The following is a 21,132-nucleotide window of genomic DNA, read 5'->3' on the forward strand; positions in this document are numbered from 1 at the left end:
CTTGGTCATTTCTTAATCTGTCATATCCTGAGAAACCATCAACACACCAGTGTAAGATGCTCCATTGCTAGTATCACAACCATAAATTGAGGTTGCAACCCACTTTGCCCTTTCCAAGTCCTCTGGTTGTTAGGTCTCGACCATACCACCCTTTACCACCAGATGTTCCCCTTTCCAAGGTCTTTAGTTAATGGGTTAGTTACCTACCCTCTTACCCATGCCCATAGCATATCTGGTACTTTCTCTCTCACACATTTCCAAGTGATGTCTGCCTATCCAATCTAATCTGAACCTATTGTGCAGTTCAGAACATACCCGGTTATTAAATGTTATTATTAGATTAATACTTATCTTACATATAATATTTTCCTAAGGCTGTCATCATGCTGTAGTTCGCAGTGCCACCTGCTGCCTGGCTATTGCAGCAATGTTGAAGGGTGGTGGTGGCTGGCCCAGGTGAGCCATGGAGGAACAGTTACAACAGGTCAGGGCAGCTCCTCAGCGACCATCTTGCTCTGCTACCACTGCCACCTACTTCACCAACAACACTGTTACAGCCTCAGCAGGGGAGGAAGAGGAGGAGGGAAGCGATGGGCAGCAGGAGAACAGGTTGGTTGCTGTGGAGCTGCCCTGTCCTGTCCTGAGTATTCCTGGGAGGCTCACCTCAGCTGCCCATCCCGCTTGTCTGCTGTGCTTGTCCTTGCAGGAGAAGAGGGCAGGAGGCTTGGTGACCTGTGGGGGAGAGGAGGAGGGAGCAGCGGGGAGGTTGGCGAGCGGTGGGGAGTAGGTAGGGTTGATGTTCCTTTGCACCTCCAGCACAGGGAGAAGAGAAGCAAGGGAAGATCATAAAACACTTTTGGCAAGCTTTAAGAGAAGAGGTGGTGGTTTGGGTGAGATCTAAGGAGAGGGGGTGGTTTGGGCAAGGGAGTTAGGTGGCGGGGTGGACAAGAAAGCAAAGTGAGCAGGGGCAGCAGCCCCTAGTAAGACATATTTTTCATAGCACAAACTCTGGAACCTGTCCCTTGATAGTCCATTTTCTGGGATCAGTCCCTAGATAACCATTGCCCATATTTTGTCTGTATTTTCTGGCATTTTGGAGACATGCTTTTAAAATATTACTATTGCCTGGATAATCCTGATTACATATGGACCCAGTGTAATGTCTGTTCCTGTAGTAACTTTGGGTGTGGTTTTATTTTATTTTATTTTAAAAACCACTTGGAGTGCCTTTTGAGGGTAGTAAAATGAGATACAAGTCAGGGAGTTGTAGACCAATAACATTTGGAAGCCCTCCAATGACTCTATGACTCATATAGGATTTGAACCCAGGGATCAGCACAGCACTCTTGCCACTGGGTTACACTGCTTCTTTTGCAATCACTTATGGCACACTTAAATGCAGGTGATCCAGTGGCACAGACCACAAACTCTCCCAAAATTTGTATAGTAGCTGAGCAGTTGAATTATTTACTGAGAAGAACTGCAAACGCAAGCTGAGTACAGTTCTGATTGCTTTTCTTCTTGACACACCTCCCAGCAGCCTCTCCACATGACCTAGTTCTCCAGGAGGGGAGCGATGATCAATTATCCAGCTGCGAAATATGCTGGCATGAGATGAGTGAGGGAGCCAGCTGGGCGAGAGAGCTGCTATCACAGGTACTGTTAGTTTCAAACCCCAGTCATCTGGTTTGAGGGTGTACATGCATTCACCGGAGTAGCTCCAAAGTGAATTCAGGAGGGGGAGGTAAAGAAGAGATCTGGGAAGTGTTGCCTAATTAGGATTTCTTTGTGCTCTTTTTTTCTCTTCCTCTCCTACTCTCCCTTACCCCCAGTCTCCCTCATTGGTCTCTTCTTGTCATATAGTGAGTTATAACTACATGGGTGCGTGAAAGAAGCATTTATGAAACCCTCCATTTCTCGGAGGAACAGCAAATGAAATTTTACTAAATAAATAAATGCTAAATTATGCACACAATCAACAAAGGATTATGAACATATGAAGAATGCTTTTGGTTCAGATTAAAGAATCTATCTAGTCCAGCATCTTGTTTCCAACAGAGGAAGACCAGATGCTCCTAGGAAGCCAAAAAGCAGGCAACAGCATCCCCAGTATATGATATTCAGAGGTATAATACTTCTAACCATAGAGCTTTCACGGAAATGGTCTGGCTTTCAAATGTGGCAGTCCAGGGAAACAAGGCGAGCTTAGGCAGGGCAGCCCTTTACAGCTGTCTTTTCCTCATCAAGGCTGCTTCTTCTATGTATTTAATCATTCTTCCTTTAATGATGCTTTCTATCAATTACCTGGTTGGCTGACAGGCCTGTAATTTCCTGGATCTGTCTCTGGATCCTTGAATCCCTTTTTCTAAACACTGATGTTATATTGGCTACCCCCGAATCCATAAAACATGGCTGCATTTGACATATATACAAAGTGTTGGGTCTTTTTCAGGAGACGAAGGAGCACTGGGAAGCCTATGGTTGCAGGGGATGCATAGGGTTGCAACTGTGGGGGCAAGGAAAGCAGTTGCCCTCCTCAGTTTCACTTTTATGCCTGGCCAATTACATTTCTAGTTATCATGGTATAAAGTAATCCCAACAAATGTTCTTATAAGTAACACATTGCTGTTTTGCAATTTAATATTAAAGATATAAAAGGGATTTGAATGTTACTGAAAGTAACCGAATGAATTCAAGAAAATCAAGAGTCAAAATATGTGCAGTACATACACTGATTTCCTTCACAGATATGCAAAGTCATAAACCATGATTTACCATGCACAAGTAAATTGCTCCCATTTTGCCCTACCCTGCTGCTCCTGGCTTGAGCAGGAAGGAAACAAGCCACCATCCTTGGCTTAGCTTTATGTCTGAACTCATGGAGGACAGGGTTATCGATGGCTACTAGCCATGATGGCTGTGCTCTGCCACCCTAGTCAGAGGCAGCATGCTTCTGAAAACCAGTTGCTGGAAGCCTCAGGAGGGGAGAGTGTTCTTGCACTCGGGTCCTGCTTTTGGCCTTCCCCCAGGCACCTGGTTGGCCACTGTGAGAACAGGATGCTGGACTAGATGGGCCACTGGCCTGATCCAGCAGGCTCTTCTTATGTTCTTAACTAGGGGTTGTGGTTTGTTTTGCTCCAAATAACCTACAATCTGCAGCCTAGGTTTGTTGAGAAATGGACACTAAGTAAAGGATCATGCTTTGTCTCTACAAACCTTAGTGAAGGAAAACAGCTGAACTTGGTGTGTTAGTGGAAAAATATTAACTATAGTTTACTGTGATGTGTGAACTGGACCAGTGACTGTAGACTCAATACCCTAGCCCAGCCCTTTTGGTATCTGAGTGAATAATAGTATGTGGTGGACAGGAGCATTCCAAAGCAGTAAGAAAAGTCGGGTAGAGATAGTTAGGGAAGAGACAGGGTGTGAGAGAGAAAAGACATAGAAATAGAGACTTTTGTCAGTCACATGAGTGTCTGCAGGACATTTTCTAGAAAGGGGGTGAATTAAAATACTTGAGAGTGTGGAGTAGGCTATTTTTTCACACACACAAAATGAGAAGAATAGCGTTTGTACATTTTGCCTCGTATCTCAGGTTCTACAAATGCTAGAAACTTACTCTTAAAAAAAGAAAGCTGGGAATTATAATTCATCGGGGGGGGGACTGCCTCCATGCCATGTATGCCCATGGTCAGTAATTTGTGTTCTTAGTATTTTAGTTATTATTAACATGTTATAGGGGTTATTGGTTAATACAACAACATCCGCTTATTGTTTTGTTTTTCAATAAATAATTCAATTATTTACAAGCTCTTTGATCAGAACTGTCTGCTGTTTCCATGTGTGTGAAGTAGAATTATGAAGTAAACCTCTTTTCTAAGTCTTTGCTCACGTATGGGGCAATCCTATAGTGGCTCAGGGGTCTTAGGCTATGGCATGAGTACTGCTCCACCAGCAGAGACAGAGGTATGTCAGAAGAGTGACATTTTATGCTGTTGGAAGTCCCTTGTGCTGGCATAGATGTTGTGCTGACAATGTGCTGCTGGCAGAGTGGGGGGGGAGGAGGAGGAAACGGTGTACATCAGGAATGGGTTTAGATATGCTGCATCCAAACCAAATCATTTCCCTGATGCACCCACAGAAATAGCGCAGCTTTATACCAGCACCCCTGGGGCTAGCATATTTTATTCCCTCCTGTTGCCAATTGGAAGGAAGACAAAAAAACTGATCCTGCAAACATCTCCCATGTTGCCCACAGTAAAACTGCAGGGCAATGGAGGTGTTAGTTGCTCTACTAGCAGATCTCCTTCCCTTTGCTATAAATGCTATAATCCCAGAACAGATTACAATACAAAATCAACAATAAATTCAACCTTATTAAAAAAGCAATAATATACAGCAGGTGATGAAATCAGTTGCAACTGACACCTTACTTCAAACCCCACCAAAAGGCTGGACAAACAGGTGTGTCTTTAACTGGTGCCGATTTACTCCCCAGGATGCATGCTACAGTCAGTACGACTGCTGCAGGTCTAAATATTTTTTGTATAGTAGTGGTTGTGTTTGTCCAGTGCCATAGTAAAATATTTTACTACCCAAAGTGGAAACCAAATAGTGCCTGACTCCTGCTGCACCATTTCATGTACCAATTTCTGCCTTCATCTATTCTCCCACATGTATGCACGCACACACACATAGTGTTTCACCCTGCTGTGTGACAAGGTCAGCCCAGTATTTGCCTCAAGATGTTTTTAATTGGTTGTGTAATTTTTAAGGACTGTATTGGCATTCCTACCTTTTCTAATGGTTAACTAGGTCTGTATTCTCATTTGAATTTATTTGACTTTGACCATGATCACTAGTCATTAGCTCCTACTCAGTCTTCTTTGGCTAGATGAAAGAGCCCTTCAGTATATACAGCATTTGATAAGCTGAGGTTATGGTTTCTCCCCGACACACTCACCCCACATCCCAGCCATAAGATAGATCTTTTGTAATTACCATTTGGCAAATATTCAGGCACACCCTGATCTTGTGCATGGTTCATCACATGATCAGATCACATGTTCAGCCAGTTTTTGACAGCCTTGGCTTGTGAAGACACCTGGACACTTCGGAGTGGTCTGTTCCGGAATCACATTGAATGAATTCACAAGATGACATTGTGCACAGATAGTTGATAAAATGCTTGATGTCAGTTGTGAACACACATCTACTTTCTTGGAATTTTATTCCTTGGAACTTGTTATCAGTGGGCCTCACGTTGAAGCAAAAATGTTTGGAATTGGGTTGTAGGTCTCTCAAACCTGAGGGGAAACATCTGTTTCAGCTAGGATTTATTACATTCTATATCATTTCTAGAGCAATATTCAGTGTCAAAAAGTAAAGTCTCACCTTATTTTATCCCCATGACAACCCTGTGAGGTAAGCTTGGATGAGAAGTAGTAGTTTAAGTCAAATGTTGTGGCCGAATACCCAAACATCTGTCCACTCTGTCACATTGCCCTATTTAGCACATAGCTGTACTTGGAAGTCGCAGCCCCTTGCTTAGATTAAAAGCAGGCAAAAGCTAGTCTAGTTTGTCCAGGCCAGAGTTCAAGGCACCACTTAAAACTACAGGGGAACTTGCACTGATAAAGTGGTTGTTGTCAGCAAATAAAATAAAAATAGAGTAAAATCTAGTTAACCTTTCTTAGTACCACTAGTCAAAGTCCTTAAACAGCCCCGCCCCTCACTAAGGAAGGAAGCCTGAGATAATCCTAAGGAGATAAGCCCCAGCTGATAGTTGAGCCATCAGCCTCAATTAACACATCATTGGCTGGCAGCAGTAGCTGGGAGGGACCAGCCACACATATAAATTCAGAGCACCCTAGCGAGGGAGCCTGCTCCACGAACTAGAGGGGGCCCCAGCTGACGAAGCGTCAAGGCCCCAGCTGACGAAGCGTCAAGGCCCCAGCTGACGAAGCGTCAAGGCCCCAGCTGACGAAGCGTCAAGGCCCCAGCTGACGAAGCGTCAAGGCCCCAGCTGACGAAGCGTCAAGGCCCCAGCTGACGAAGCGTCAAGGCCCCAGCTGACGAAGCGTCAAGGCCCCAGCTGACGAAGCGTCAAGGCCCCAGCTGACGAAGCGTCAAGGCGAGTTAAGCAGCAGAGCGAGTTCGGCAGCAGGGCAAGGAGGCCAGGGCCCCCCACTCTGCCCGTCTGTTTCCTGACCTCAACTAAACCACAGTTTCCAACCCATTAACGCAATAAACCTTAAACAAAACTATGCAGGTAAGAAGCCAGCAGGGGTGTGGGGGCTTTCCAGTGTTTTGCATTGCCTGCAGCATGTACGACTATCTGCCTGTTGGACAGAAGTCGTGGGTGTGCTCTCAGTGCAATGAGCTCCTGGCTCTCCGGGAATGACTTCGTTTCCTTGAGGCCAAGGTGGCTGACCTGGAAAAGCTGAGAGAGGCAGAGAGGTGTGTGGAGGAGGCCTTCAGGGATGTTATAGCTGTGTCCCACTCCAAGGATGATAGCTCTTCTGCTATCATGGAGAGCAATGGTCTCAGGGAAGGAGAGCATCCAGCTGAGGAAGAGGGAAACGATCCCTTAGAAGGGACCCATTCCTTGGGGGATGAGCAGCTATCCTCTCGTGCCGAGGATATATCTCCAGGGGGTGGAGGGATCCTTGTAGTGGGTGATTCGATCATTAGGAACATAGACAATGAGGTGTGTGATGGGCGTGCAGACCGCAAGGTGATTTGCCTGCCTGGTGCGAAGGTTGCGGATATTCCCCTTCGTTTAGATAGTTTGGTAGACTGTGCTGGGAAGGAGTCAGTGGTCGTGGTGCACGTTGTCACTAATGGCATGGGAAAATGCAGCCGTGAGGTCCTGGAAGCAAAATTTAGGTTGCTAGGTAGGATGCTGAAAGCCAGGACCTCCAAGGTGGCTTTCTCTGAAATGCTACTGGTTCCACGTGCAGGACCAGCCAGACAGGCACAGCTTTGCAGTCTCAATGCGTGGATGAGATGATGGTGTCGGGTGGAAGATTTTGGATTTGTTAGGCACTGGGGAACATTTTGGGACAAGCCGGGCCTGTACAAAAGGGACGGGCTCCACTTGAAGCAGAATGGAACCAGACTGCTGGCACTTATTTATTTATTTATGAGATTTGTTAGGCACCCATCTGGCAGAGGTTAATCTGCCACTCTGGGCGACTTACGACCAAACACAAGTACAATCCATATAGACAATCAGAATATAAAAATCCTAAAAATTAGAAATGAAATTAAAACTCAGACATCAACCCCCAAAATCTGCAACCTGCCAGAATTTAACCCCCCCCCAGAACTACATTCTGCCAGCCTGACCCCTTCCCACACCTGAGTAAAGAGCCAGGTCTTTAAGGTCTGCCGAAAGCATAGCAGAGAGGGGGCCTGACGGAGATCAGTTGGCAACAAATTCCAGAGCGTAGGAGCCACGATAGAAAAGGCAAAGCAGCTTTTAAACTGACTGAGGGGGGAAACCCGACAGGAGCTGAGGAAGGTCCGGTTCGGAATAAACCTCCCCCCTGGGATAAAGACCAAAGAAATGATGAAATTTTAAAAGGGGTAGGCCTAGAAGTAGGCATTGTGAGAGCAGGGGCACAGGATATAAATTCAGAAGGGCAAAATTACCACAGGCCAAACCACAAGTGCCAAAGACACTTGAAGTTTGACACTGCTTACAAGTACCTGTATGCTAATGCTAGGAGCCTCCGAACCAAGATGGGAGAACTGGAGTGCTTGGTCTTAGAGAAGAGCATTGATATAGTGAGCATAACCGAGACCTGGTGGAATGGAGAAAACCAGTGGGATACGGTTATCCCTGGATATAAACTATATTGGAAGGACAGGGAAGGACGTATTGGTGGCGGAGTCGCTCTATACGTGAAAGAAGGCATTGAATCCAGCAAGCTCGAAACCCCAAAAGAGGCAGACTCCTCCACAGAATCATTGTGGGTGGTGATACCATGCCCCAGGAGTGATTTAATACTGGGAACGATCTATTGTCCCTCTGATCAAAATGCTCAGGGAGACCTGGAGATGAGATATGAAATTGAGGAAGCATCCAAACTAGGAAATGTGGTAGTAATGGGTGACTTCAACTACCTGGACATAGACTGGCCGCATATGTGTTCCAGTCATGACAAAGAAGCAAAATTTCTAGATATTCTAAATGACTGTGCCCTAGACCAGTTGGTCATGGAACCGACCAGAGGGATGGCAACCCTGGACTTAATCCTCAGTGGGGACCGGGACCTGGTGCAAGATGTAAGTGTTGTTGAACCAATTGGGAGCAGTGACTATAGCGCTATTAAATGAAACATACATGTAACTGGCCGATTGCCAAGAATTTCCAACACGGTCACATTTGACTTCAAAAGAGGAAACTTCACAAAAATGAGGGGATTGGTAAAAAGAAAGCTGAAAAACAAAGTCCAGAGGGTCACATCACTCGAAAATGCTTGGAAGTTGTTTAAACACACTATCTTAGAAGCTCAACTGGAGTGCATACCGCAGATCAGAAAAGGTACCGCCAGGGCCAAGAAGATGCCAGCATGGTTAACGAGCAAAGTCAAGGAAGCTCTTAGAGGTAAAAAGTCTTCCTTCAGAAAATGGAAGTCTTGTCCAAATGAAGAAAATAAAAAAGAACACAAATTCTGGCAAAAGAAATGCAAGAAGACAATAAGGGATGCTAAAAAAGAATTTGAGGAGCACATTGCTAAGAACATAAAAACCAACAACAAAAAATTCTATAAATACATTCAAAGCAGGAGACCATCTAGGGAGGCGATTGGACCCTTGGATGATAACGGAGTCAAAGGTGTACTAAAGAATGATAAGGAGATTGCAGAGAAGCTAAATTAATTCTTTGCATCTGTCTTCACAGTGGAAGATATAGGGTAGATCCCTGAACCTGAACTAACATTTGCAGGAAGGGATTCTGAGGAACTGAGACAAATAGTGGTAACGAGAGAGGAAGTTCTAGGCTTAATGGACAATATAAAAACTGACAAATCACCGGGCCCGGATGGCATCCACCCGAGAGTTCTCAAAGAACTCAAATGTGAAATTGCTGATCTGCTAACTAAAATATGTAACTTGTCCCTTGGGTCCTCCTCCGTGCCTGAGGACTGGAAAGTGGCAAATGTAACGCCAATCTTCAAAAAGGAATCAAGGGAGGATCCCGGAAATTACAGGCCAGTTAGCTTAACTTCTGTCCCTGGAAAACTGGTAGAAAGTATTATTAAAGCTAGATTAACTAAGCACATAGAAGAACAAGCCTTGCTGAAGCAGAGCCAGCATGGCTTCTGCAAGGGAAAGTCCTGTCTCAGTAACCTATTAGAATTCTTTGAGAGTGTCAACAAGCATATAGATAGAGGTGATCCAGTGGACATAGTGTACTTAGACTTTCAAAAAGCGTTTGACAAGGTACCCTCACCAAAGACTTCTGAGGAAGCTTAGCAGTCATGGAATCAGAGGAGAGGTCCTCTTGTGGATAAGGAATTGGTTAAGAAGCAGAAAGCAGAGAGTAGGAATAAACGGACAGTTCTCCCAATGGAGGGCTGTAGAAGGTGGAGTCCCTCAAGGATCGGTATTGGGACCTGTACTTTTCAACTTGTTCATTAATGACCTAGAATTAGGAGTGAGCAGTGAAGTGGCCAAGTTTGCTGACGACACTAAATTGTTCAGGGTTGTTAAAACAAAAAGGGATTGTGAAGAGCTCCAAAAAGACCTCTCCAAACTGAGTGAATGGGCGGAAAAATGGCAAATGCAATTCAATATAAACAAGTGTAAAATTATGCATATGGGAGCAAAAAATCTGAATTTCACATATACGCTCATGGGGTCTGAACTGGCGGTGACCGACCAGGAGAGAGACCTCGGGGTTGTAGTGGACAGCACGATGAAAATGTCGACACAGTGTGCGGCAGCTGTGAAAAAGGCAAATTCTATGCTAGGGATAATTAGGAAAGGTATTGAAAATAAAACAGCCGATATCATAATGCCGTTGTATAAATCTATGGTGCGGCTGCATTTGGAATATTGTGTACAGTTCTGGTCGCCTCATCTCAAAAAGGATATAGAGTTGGAAAAGGTTCAGAAGAGGGCAACCAGAATGATCAAGGGGATGGAGCGACTCCTTTACAAGGAAAGGTTGCAGCATTTGGGGCTTTTTAGTTTAGAGAAAAGGCGGGTCAGAGGAGACATGATAGAAGTGTATAAAATTATGCATGGCATTGAGAAAGTTGCTAGAGAAAAGTTCTTCTCCCTCTCTCATAATACTAGAACTCGTGGACATTCAAAGAAGCTGAATGTTGGAAGATTCAGGACAGACAAAAGGAAGTACTTCTTTACTCAGCGCATAGTTAAACTATGGAATTTGCTCCCACAAGATGCAGTAATGGCCACCAGCTTGGATGGCTTTAAAAGAAGATTAGACCAATTCATGGAGGACAGGGCTATCAATGGCTACTAGCCATGATGGCTGTGCTCTGCCACCCTAGTCAGAGGCAGCATGCTTCTGAAAACCAGTTGCCGGAAGCCTCAGGAGGGGAGAGTGTCCTTGCACTCGAGTCCTGCTTGCAGGCTTCCCCCGGGCACTTGGTTGGCCACTGTGAGAACAGGATGCTGGACTAGATGGGCCACTGGCCTGATCCAGCAGGGTTTTCTTATGTTCTTATGCTGCCACAACATGTTTTGGAAAGCAGAAAATATTTTTGAATTCTTTACTTTCCTTGCTAATAGTTTCTAGTTAGGAGCTCTTTTCCTAGTGACACAATGACCCAAAAATATGATTGCTGCTGCCTTTAGGAGTTACTCTTGTGAGAGGCAAAGAACTAATTTTTAAAAAGCCCCTATTGCATATCTGAGAAATCTAAGCTAACAGCAGATTATATCCTTTCTTATGCAAATTTTTTCTTTCCCCTCTAAGAGATATTTAGATCTTTTGAGCAATATCAGGAACAGCATTTGATGATCATGAAATCTTTCATAAAATGCTGTGGTATGGGCCTCTGTTTGAAAATTAATTTCAGCGTTAATGTTGTAAGAAGGCTACAGTGCTTCTGTCTACCAGCTCCATTGCCCATTCTTGAGTTATTCCACCATATCCCTTTTTTCCAACTTCCTCAGCTGAATAGTGGTGAAATTGCAGTCATTTTGTACATGCACTGAATTAGTTCTTTATAACTATTAACTGTTATCTGCCCAGACATTATAAATCTAATGGTCATGGGTTTGGCATGGCAGACAAACCCAATGAGGTAGGGTCATTGTGGTAATCTGCCAGGTTCAATTTCTGATGCAGATATTGTTGTGCCGCTGGGGGTGGACAATTATCCTGAACCTATCTTGGGTCAGATTCTATCCCGTTTACTTCCTTTGGGGTGGGGTGAACAGTTGGTATCTGGATGTGCAAGCTAGATGGAGAGCGGAAATACAGAAGTTAAATGTGCATCTGAGTACAGGTTTCCATCAACACTGCATTCTGATACTCATTCCAATACCCAAATTTTATTTATTTATTCATTTTATTTTATTAGATTTATATCCCACCCTTTCTCCCAGTAGGAGCCCAGGGCTGCTCAGCTAGTCATATGTAACCACATGCAGCTAGAACTGGATTGTGACATATATGAGTTAAGCCTTATATGCATAATAAACAAGAAAAACAATATTGTTTGGAGCTTACCACTGGGACTTTCCAGGAAAAATTAGGTGCATGTGCTTGCTTGCAGATCCAGCTTTGATTTCCTTCTCAAATTGTACTTGTGCCCTTGATTCAAGGCAAAGCAGCAACATGGAATGGAAACTGCACAACCAGCAAGATCATGCATATATATGCACATGTGAAGTATCAATGTATGTGCGCTGGCTCACTTTATAATGTGCATTTGTTTGCATAACTACTTTTTCAAGGGAGGAAAAAGATATCCCCACATAAGCAGGAGTATTCAGAAAAACAAGAATATCTAAGATACCAGCTGCATTTTCTCTAAATATCTGAAAGCATGTACATAAATGGCTTCTCAAAAATTTCTACCCTATTTGTGAGCAAAGAAATTGAAGGGACCATTTCATCAAATTTATGCAGAGGGAGGAGATTCTTTCCAACAGTTGCTTGGGAGTGGGGCTCATAATTAACAGTGGCAGTAGCAAGTTTCTTACTTTTTTCCTAAGGTTGTTTTGGGGGTAGGATTTTTGTGTGGTGTGTGTTTGTGTGTGTTGCTGTTGCTGTGACACACAGCAGCATCTGTGTTGGAAGCCTGGCCACTGGTTTTGCATCATCCAAAATGCTCTTGACCTAGTGTCCTGGACATTGGGGGGGGGGATGGGGGATGGCTGCCACCACCAAATGGAGAATATTTGAGGCAAATTCTGCAAAGTCACTTTCTTCTAGGACGGGGGATGAGAAAAAGAAAAATATCAGAAATTTTCTCAGAAAAATATCTAGGGAGAAACATTGTCTCAGATCTAGCGTGAGGAGGAGAAACAAAAAACTCCTTGAAAATAGGTTTCACACATCTGTAGCATTTCCTTCCAATGGTCCTTCTTAAGAACCTTTAAGCTGAATTAAATGACCACCCTCCACAGGGCAGCTGCTTTTACTCTCGCTCCCTGCACATATCAAACAAGTTATCTGACTTCTTTACTATGATGCTTTAAAGCTGATGCATTACACCACAAACTACATTTCTCATGATGACCAAAGGGAATCTCCCCCCCCCCAGTTTGTTAGATATAGATCTGTGTTTAATGTCAACTTGTCATATTGAAATATAAAGTTGACCTCTTGCTGTTGTTTTACATAACCTGTACCTGATTTCAGGTCAGTGAAAACCAGCTGCTAGATAAGAATCTAGGAATCCAGAATCTAGGGATTTGGAGATGGAGTCACTTGGTCTGCCCCACTTTGCTAGATTGCCCCATCAGGATGCTGTTATGCATTTTATGACCTATGGATCAAAAGATAGTTGTTACACATTTTATGACCCATGAAGCAAATGCTTCTGAAAGTTAAAAAGCTGACTGTGGTTTTCTGATATCAACATGGGATATATTTCTGTAAGAAATGTATTTCATCGTCCTGTTATCTGGGTGTGTTTGGTGTTTCGTAAGGAGGGAACCTGAGGCTATGAATCAGTGACCCAGGACCTTGGACCATAAGAGATTGTGCCTTTCTGATACAGTTGAGCAGTTTCCCATAATGAAAGGCACATCCCCATTGCAAAACCTAGGTGGTTTTACACTGTTATGTGTGGGTTCCCTAAGACGTTTCAAGATGACAAAGCGGTGAATAGGAATGCAATCACTCCAAACTTTTGAGGAGTGATTATCCAAAGCTACGTGTGATGATTGCCATATTGCTGTATATTTGCCATGTGGGTACTGAATACAGCTGAGCTAAAAACTGGTCCTGAATGGTCCTCATAAGTGACTCGGTGACAAGAAAAAATACTCAGAAAAACCCAAAAGATTTGAGTCACTGTAGACAAGCCTATATTGTATAGTTCATTTTGCTTTGGGAACTGGGTGTGCCCAGGTGTGCTTAGCTTTTCCCCATATAACTCCCAGTTTTCCTGAAGCTGTAACCATTAGTGTCTGTGCCTGAGGAGAATGTGTAGTGGAGCAGCATTCTTGTCGAGATACGACAGGTGCCCACTACCTGCACTTTCTGGAAACAATTGAAGACATGTTTGTTCTGGCAAACCTTCCCAGTTGTATGAATAGGCATCTGCCATGGGTGTGCATTTGGTTTTTTTAAAATTCATTTTCTGTTATTTTTAACTGCTTTTAGTTTTTTTTTCTATATTTTATACATTACATATATATGTATGGAAGGTGATTAATTGATAATGATAATATTTTTACATTTAGAAATCAAGAGAGATGAAAGCCCAACTGAAATGCAGGGATCCTTCACAAGGAAATGCCAGTAACTTTCCTGACCTCACACCGTCTCCACTTCTTTACTTAAGAGTAGGCTAGGAATTGGAATCATGCTAGTGACAGAAAGGTTCTAATGGGTGGGATTTTTGCCAGCTGGCTGCCGTAAAACAGCATGTTCCAAACCAAAAAGATCCCAGCAGATTTCTTATAATTAAAATATTGATATCGGCCATTGATATTAGGCAGGCACCTTTGTTGTATTGTTTCCTGCACCTTATAAAAACATTTTGTTTAGGCAAGCTTACTCAGATATAAACTGATATGCATTTAATAGGTAATATTCTTTTTTGATAATGTATATTTTTAACTACTGCTTTTATTCATATTTGGAATTGTTTTTGAACTCATTTTTAATGTCTGACTTTTATAGATAATTTTAATGTATTTTTTATGTAAACCATGCAAAGATTTTGACAATTATACAAATTATATTAAATAAATAGAAACAGATCACTTTCTGTGAATTCAAAGAAACCATTTTTGGATGTATGAGCACTTTCCCCCCCTTTTTGAGAGCTAAAAACAACTGCTTGAATGTGTGCCCTGAATGACAGATGTTGGCTTTTGAGTTAGAAGGATGTTCTAGGGTAAGTGTGTCTAAACTTGGTTTGGTTGGCTAGTATTCCAATCATTACTGACATCATGCAACATTAGATACTCATTAAGCTCTGTAGAACTATGAATTCTTCTGGTACAGGGGACAATTCTTTAAAAAGGGGGCATTGATTAAAATAAAGTACATCTTCTAACTTTAACCTCCTAAGTTCTCCTAATTTCATAGAGGAAAAAAATATTGGTGGATATAATTTCAAAAAGAGCTTGCCTATAAGTATAGGTATAGGTTTGGGATGCAGGTCTCTTTTTATTCCATTTGGTCAATTAGATTTATGCTGTCTATCTCTGTGTAAGATTGCAGACTTGGAGTTCTTTAGCAGAGGACTATTCTAACTTCTAGTCCAGCTTCCTACAACAAACAAAATTCTTATAGAAAACTTTAGAGAAGGGGAAAGGTGATAAGGTATCACCAACACGTATTTGAGTAAGTATATGTTGATGTCATGGCAAATTTAAATCCTACCCCATTCTTCATTGGGACGAAGTCAACTCAGACTCCTGGATTTTGTGGAAAATCTGTTAATTTCTTGAAATCATGACAGGCGCCCTAAGCTCCTTCCTTTATTCTTCCTTTAAGAACTATTATAAACATTTCCAACAGTTCATAAGACAGTTGGGTTAGAGAAAATCGGTTATAATAAATGGGTGACTGGTTTTTACTATCTCTGGGTGCAGTTTCACTTATCTTCTTGAGGTCAAATGGCAGGTGATATGGCAGATCTGTGACTGGATATTCCAATGTTTGTTTTCATTTTTTTAACTTCAAAGCAGCTTTGGGATGCCTTGAGTGAAATTGGAGCAGCAGTGTTGTGGGAGGGGGTTAATCATCCCCCCATTGCTTCCCAAATTAACTCCCCATCAAGCAAGCTATTGGTCCCAATGAGAAGAAAATACTGGTACTCATTTGTGTTTTGAACTGGAGTTTTAAACAGAAGTCCAAAGGTTTCCTTTAAGCAGCTCCAATTGCTTGTTGCTGTTACCGCCTGTCCCTAATCTCAGACCTGATCTCCTTCTAACCTGTACCGATCTTTCTATATCAGCAAGAGGACTAGTCCTTTGCATTTGTGCCATGCCCAAGAGAGTCCTTGGGAGTTTTGGAATCCCAAAACAAGGTCAGATATTGAAATAACACTCAGGGACATTATAGCAGGGAGAAGGCCACAATCCACATGACACTTACCTGGAAGCTATTTACAGTTAGGGTGAAGTGCATAGGACTAAAATAAGCTAAGGTCAATTGCATGACTTTAATGGTTCAGGCCATCACACCTATAGGAACCCACATCAGTTTTAAACTGAAGATCTAGGCTTCTTGCCTTTTTGTTCCACCTGGGTAACCCCATACAAACACACTGATTGTTTCACCTGCCTTTCTGATTCTCTGACACTCACCATCCGTTGTTGTGTGACAATTTCACCATGCCATTTCCAATACAGTAAAGCCTCCTTGCACCGAGTATTCATTTACCTACCAGTGTTTCCCTCCCTCTGGATTGCAACCTTAGTGCCATCCTCAAAAGACAACTTCAGCATTATCTTTTATACTGACACTGCACCCCAGCTGATGAGCAGATGGTACTGACAAGCTTCAGTAGCCCTGTTTGGGATTTATCTTGGCTCATAAGTTGCATTATTTCACCCAGGAATCTGGTGTGTATATAATTCCATCAGCAAAAAGCTACATCAGAACAACTGAACGGAATTGCTTCCTTTTAAACCCCCACTTTACCCACAGAATAAGATGACTTTTCTGGGTGAAATGTTGATTCTCACCAATTACAATAACAGAGGTATTCCCCTACTATTTTCCTACTCTAATATCTTGAAATCAAAATGCAATGAAATCATTCCCAGTCAGAGCTAATTAACTGAGGGAAACAGTTGCTGCCACCCAACCCTTGATCAATTTTACTTTAATTTTTGGCTTCTTGTGTGCCATTTTAAATACCTGATCAATATGGAGACCCCAACGTCCTCGCAGTTCGCATACACTCTGCTCCATGTCTCCTGAATCACCTTTTTCTCTGCGTCTGACATCTCTTCGTTTCTTTCCCATCTCTCAATCTCCATTTCTCCTTGGACTTTCTCCATGAAAAACAGCCAGAAAAATCTTCCAGAGAAGCCAGGAGGAAAGAGAGAGATTTGTCAGTCTCTCTCTCTGTCTCAATCTCTCTGTGTTTGTTTGTGTGTATGTATCCAGCAAGAAGAGAGATAAGGTGTTCTCTTTGGGGGTGGTGAAGCTGATACTGTTCCTGGCTTCCTCTCTGTGTATGAGTGTCTGTCTGTATAGACAGAGAGGTATGTAATAAGAGATAATGGGGGGGGAGAGATTGTGTGTGATCAGATTTCAGATCTTCCAGTGCAGTCCATTGCTGTGGTTCACTTCAGCTCAGCGTGTGTGTTTGTGTGTATGACTCTGAAGGGAAATTGACAAAAAGTAAAATATTCAAAGGCATTGCAAGACCAGCCTCTTTACCAATGTGTGAATGTGAGCTCACTTTTCTCTCTCCTCCTCCTCAGTGTGTGTGTGTGAGAGAGAGAGAGTGAGTGAGTGAAAGAGAGGTGCTCTTTGAGTGTCAAATGCTCCTGCTTTTTAGTATTTTATGACTTGAGATTTCTCTTTTTTTCACCATTTGTAAAAAGGCAAAAAAAATTCAGCATCTGAAGTGAACAGTTAAAGTTATCCCAACAGCTGGTTTAGCCCAGACAGAGCTTTTTTATTTCCCCTCCCCATTGCTTAGGAGATTGTTTTTATCAACAGCAGCAAAAATCCTTGCCACCCTGTGTCTTTTTTTTGCAAGGGGGATGGATTGGGAGAAGAGAGAAGGAGCTATTCAATAAATATTTATCTTTCACACAGTCTGAATTATACCCTGCTTCTAAGGAAATATTTCTAATTATAAAATATTTTTCCTTCCTTCATCTTATCTGCAAATCAGATATCAGAGGAATAATCTGATTCAAAGCATTTGTGAAGAAAACATATTGGCATATTCACCTATTTACTTTTTTTTAGATTGGATAGCATTTTTTTTCCAGGAAAAGGTGGAAGAGTAGACTAGAAGTAAAGACAAAATATTCTGCTGTTTGGGGGGGGAATGCTATTGTAGATCTTGGGGGCTGGTTCAATTCAGCCTGACTATGACATTTCAACTCATTTGAGTTAAAAATATTGAGGTTCAGTCCATTTGCTGTGTGTGTGTGTGTGTGTGTGTGTGTGTGAGAGAGAGAGAGAGAGAGAGAGAGAGAGAGAGAGAGAGGCAATAGAAAATATACTGGAGGGAGCTGGAAATAAATAGAAAAGGTGTAATTTTTTTCCAGAGGGATAACCATATTAGTCTCTTATGGCAAAAACAACAAAGAGTCTTCTGGCATCTTAAAGACCATAACAAATTTATTATGGCATAAGCTTTTGTGGATGACAGTTTACTTCGCCAGATGCATAAAGTGTTATCCTGAATGACAGGTATATATATACATGGTTGAGGGATGTGTGTGTGTGTGTGTGTGTGTGAGAGAGAGAGAGAGAATCATAAGCAACAATGGCAGAAGGAAATGAAATGCAGAAAAGTACAGTTGCAGAGAAACACAGATGATTACTCAAAAAAACCCCCAACCCTAGTTGTATTGATAACATCCTGGCATTGATAAAAAGTTGTATACATAAATGTCAATATGTTTCACCCTATAGATGTACATAAAAGATACACAAGTAGGGATTGGCACATGCTATATAAATTCCACTCTGTCAATATGTTCAGTGGGCCTCCCTTTCAGCCCAGATGTGGGCAGCTGTCGCAGAAGAAGGGCACATCTTTCTGGACACACTAGATCAATTTTATATGACCACTGAACTGAGCTAAGAAGCAGAGTGCCTGCCATATTGGCTATAACCACTGACCCAATTTCAGCATTAGTGATTATGTGGACGGCAGTGGTGCCATTTAATGAGAGCAGAGGGGAGGGAATGATCTCCCACCATGTTTCACACCACTTATGATTATGCCACAGAAGCAACCTGTATTTCTGGTTCTACGTACTGAGTGCCCAATGTTATAAACTATTTAAACACCTATACAAGCCAAAGGCACAAACCCTTTTACTTTAAGAAAAGAAAAAGGGAAAGTGTTGTACCATGATGGGTATGATATGCGTTATTTTGTGAAATAAAATGTTTTTAAAATATGGTAACTGACCTGCCTTAATAACTCTGCTACTTATACCTAATTAAAAACAATTACAACAAATGCTGTGAAAATGCATTCCTTTTTGTGTAGTTTATTCTTAAATATACCAAGCAGCAGGCCCCTTAGACTTTGCTATGAATCTCAGTTCTGCTACTGGGAGTTCTTTGTCCTATTGAAATCAGAAATGGCACGCATGTCTATTGATGGACACTGACTTTTGCTCTTGTGAAATCCCTGGCCTTGGTCTGTGCTGCTGTTTTGTTAATTTTGTTGCTGGTTGGTTCTGTGATTTTAATGTTATGATTTTAATGATAGTGAATTTTATTTTTAATTGAGATATTTTAATAAACTGCCCTGGAACCATTTGGTGAAGAGTGGGCTACAATAAGAATAAGAAGAGACCTAAACTTTGTTTTTGCTGTTTTTTTGCTATGCTGAGCTTGGCTTGAAAGAGCACATACTTTCATTCTCAATTTAGGATTATAATTATAGCACAATCAAAAAATGTCTGTTATAGATACAGGGGGAATTCATTGTTGTGAGTTTGCAGTCTAATTACTGTGAATAAGTCTAATCATGATTGAGGTTTTTGCCTTCAGACAATGCCAGATTTGAGCCTGGGATTTGATAAAAGGATGATGTTTCCTAATAGCTGTTGTTGGGGCCCTTGAATGGGCAATTCACCCATTCAGTATGTTTGCTTGGTGTATTGTGTGTGAGAGAAAGTGAAAGAGGAGCTGACCACTTTTTTGAAGACACCCAGAGAGAAATGGAGAGTGAGATCTGTTTGTTGGCATCTTAGCATGCATGGTCTCTGTAGGAGTGTATGGGGACCTGAGGTGGGGTAGCAGTTCTCCTGCCTTAATAATGGAATACCTCCATTTAACACTGCAAAATACACCAACACAAAAGGTGACATCCAATATTACGTGAGTGGACTTCTGCTCATGCAGCAGGCCTTCTGTTTTCTCTCTCCTCCCTCCCTCCCAGCCACCCACCTCCTAATCTGCTCTGGACGGTCTCTCAGACATCCACAGCAGATTTTGGAGGTGCACTGGGGACTGCAGGAGGAAGAAGTGAAAAGGGGAATCCAGTCATGCAAGTTGAAGTCAGTTCTGTTAGCAGTTGTAAACTATTGGAGTTCACCCACAGCAACCATCTTCCCAGAACCTCACAAGGAACAACAACTCTATAGGGACTCCTCCTGGTGGTCAAAACGAAACAGTCATAGTATTAAGGGCTCATTGAATTGTCCATCTAATATGATATATGCCATCATTTGCCAGCAAGACTTTTCTGCCATTTACATTGACCAAAGCAGGGTCTGTCTACAGAAGAGAATAAATGGTCAGAAATCAGCACTGAATGCTGGCCAGGCCCCCAACACCATCAAGTCCCATGACAAGGTCCCTCTGACTGTGTTGCAGCTACTAGTTATTCCCCTTCCCCAAGTGGTAGTGCTTTTGGGTGGGAGTCAGTTGTCCATGTGATTCTGATCAGTACTACTTGGTGGCTGACATTTTATATTTCCCAAAATGCAAAGCCTGACATCAGTGTTGGGCATTGCATTTTGGGGAGATAGAATATGGTGGCTGGACATCAGCTGGAAATGAGCAGGTACTTTATTCTCATCCAAAAGTGCTGCCCATCACTGCCCAGTAAGCATGTTTAAGGGAGGGTGTAACTGGCAGCTGCATATGGGGAGGGGCTCAAGTGGTGACAGGAAAGCCACTTTAGGCAAGAGCACCACTGGGCCCTGCCAGGACATGTGGGCTCCATTTACTGGGTTGTTGACACCAGACTCGCAAGTGGGACCTGCAACAAAATGTTGTATTGTATCTTCATCCTCTAACATGGTTTCAGTCAGCCAGCTTGCCCTCTTCCAGGATACTGTAAAGTGTTAGGGACTCAAGGAGGCCAATCTGCTCCCTTCCTAGCTTGCTCTTCTTCTCCTAACTGATGCCCATCATGCTTCAGGAAAAAGGTTGTATGCCAGTATGAGTCAAGGGCATAATTGGCCTATGTCTCAGGGAGAGAGTTCCACATATAAGACACCACTACAGAGAAGGTCCTGCCTAAGGTCACTGTCCCATGGGCCATACCCATTGATGGAACTGAGAAGTGTGTCCCTTGCAGATCTTAAAAGTCCAGATTGGCAGATATAGAGAGAGTCAGTCCTTCAAGTACTTGGGCCTTTGTACATCACTACCAACACCTGGAACTGGGCCTGGTAGTGTACAGGCAGCCAGTGGACTGCTTTAAGGATCGATGTTATATGATCCTACCTCACTGTGCCAGATAGCAACCTGGCAGTGGAATTCTATGCTAGCTGCAGCTTCTGAACCATTTTCAAAAG

The 21,132-nt window shown here is 42.6% G+C and overlaps 1 protein-coding gene across 2 annotated transcripts in view; it reads right to left on the reverse strand.

Moving 5' to 3' along the window:
- The window catches only part of CYGB (cytoglobin), an 80,994-nt gene extending 63,824 nt beyond the window's left edge, over positions 1-17,170 (reverse strand). The window contains exon 1 of one of the 2 annotated variants that reach the window (XM_061616320.1): positions 16,538-17,170. In XM_061616320.1, the coding sequence (XP_061472304.1) occupies positions 16,538-16,680 (143 nt within the window). In that variant the 5' untranslated portion in view covers positions 16,681-17,170. The remainder of the gene's footprint in view (positions 1-16,537) is intronic. The other variant, XM_061616321.1, reaches the window with a different exon arrangement.
- Positions 17,171-21,132: the final 3,962 nt, after the last annotated feature.

The sequence above is a fragment of the Rhineura floridana genome, chromosome 3, assembly GCF_030035675.1.
Source record: "Rhineura floridana isolate rRhiFlo1 chromosome 3, rRhiFlo1.hap2, whole genome shotgun sequence".
NCBI classification, from domain to species: domain Eukaryota; kingdom Metazoa; phylum Chordata; class Lepidosauria; order Squamata; family Rhineuridae; genus Rhineura; species Rhineura floridana.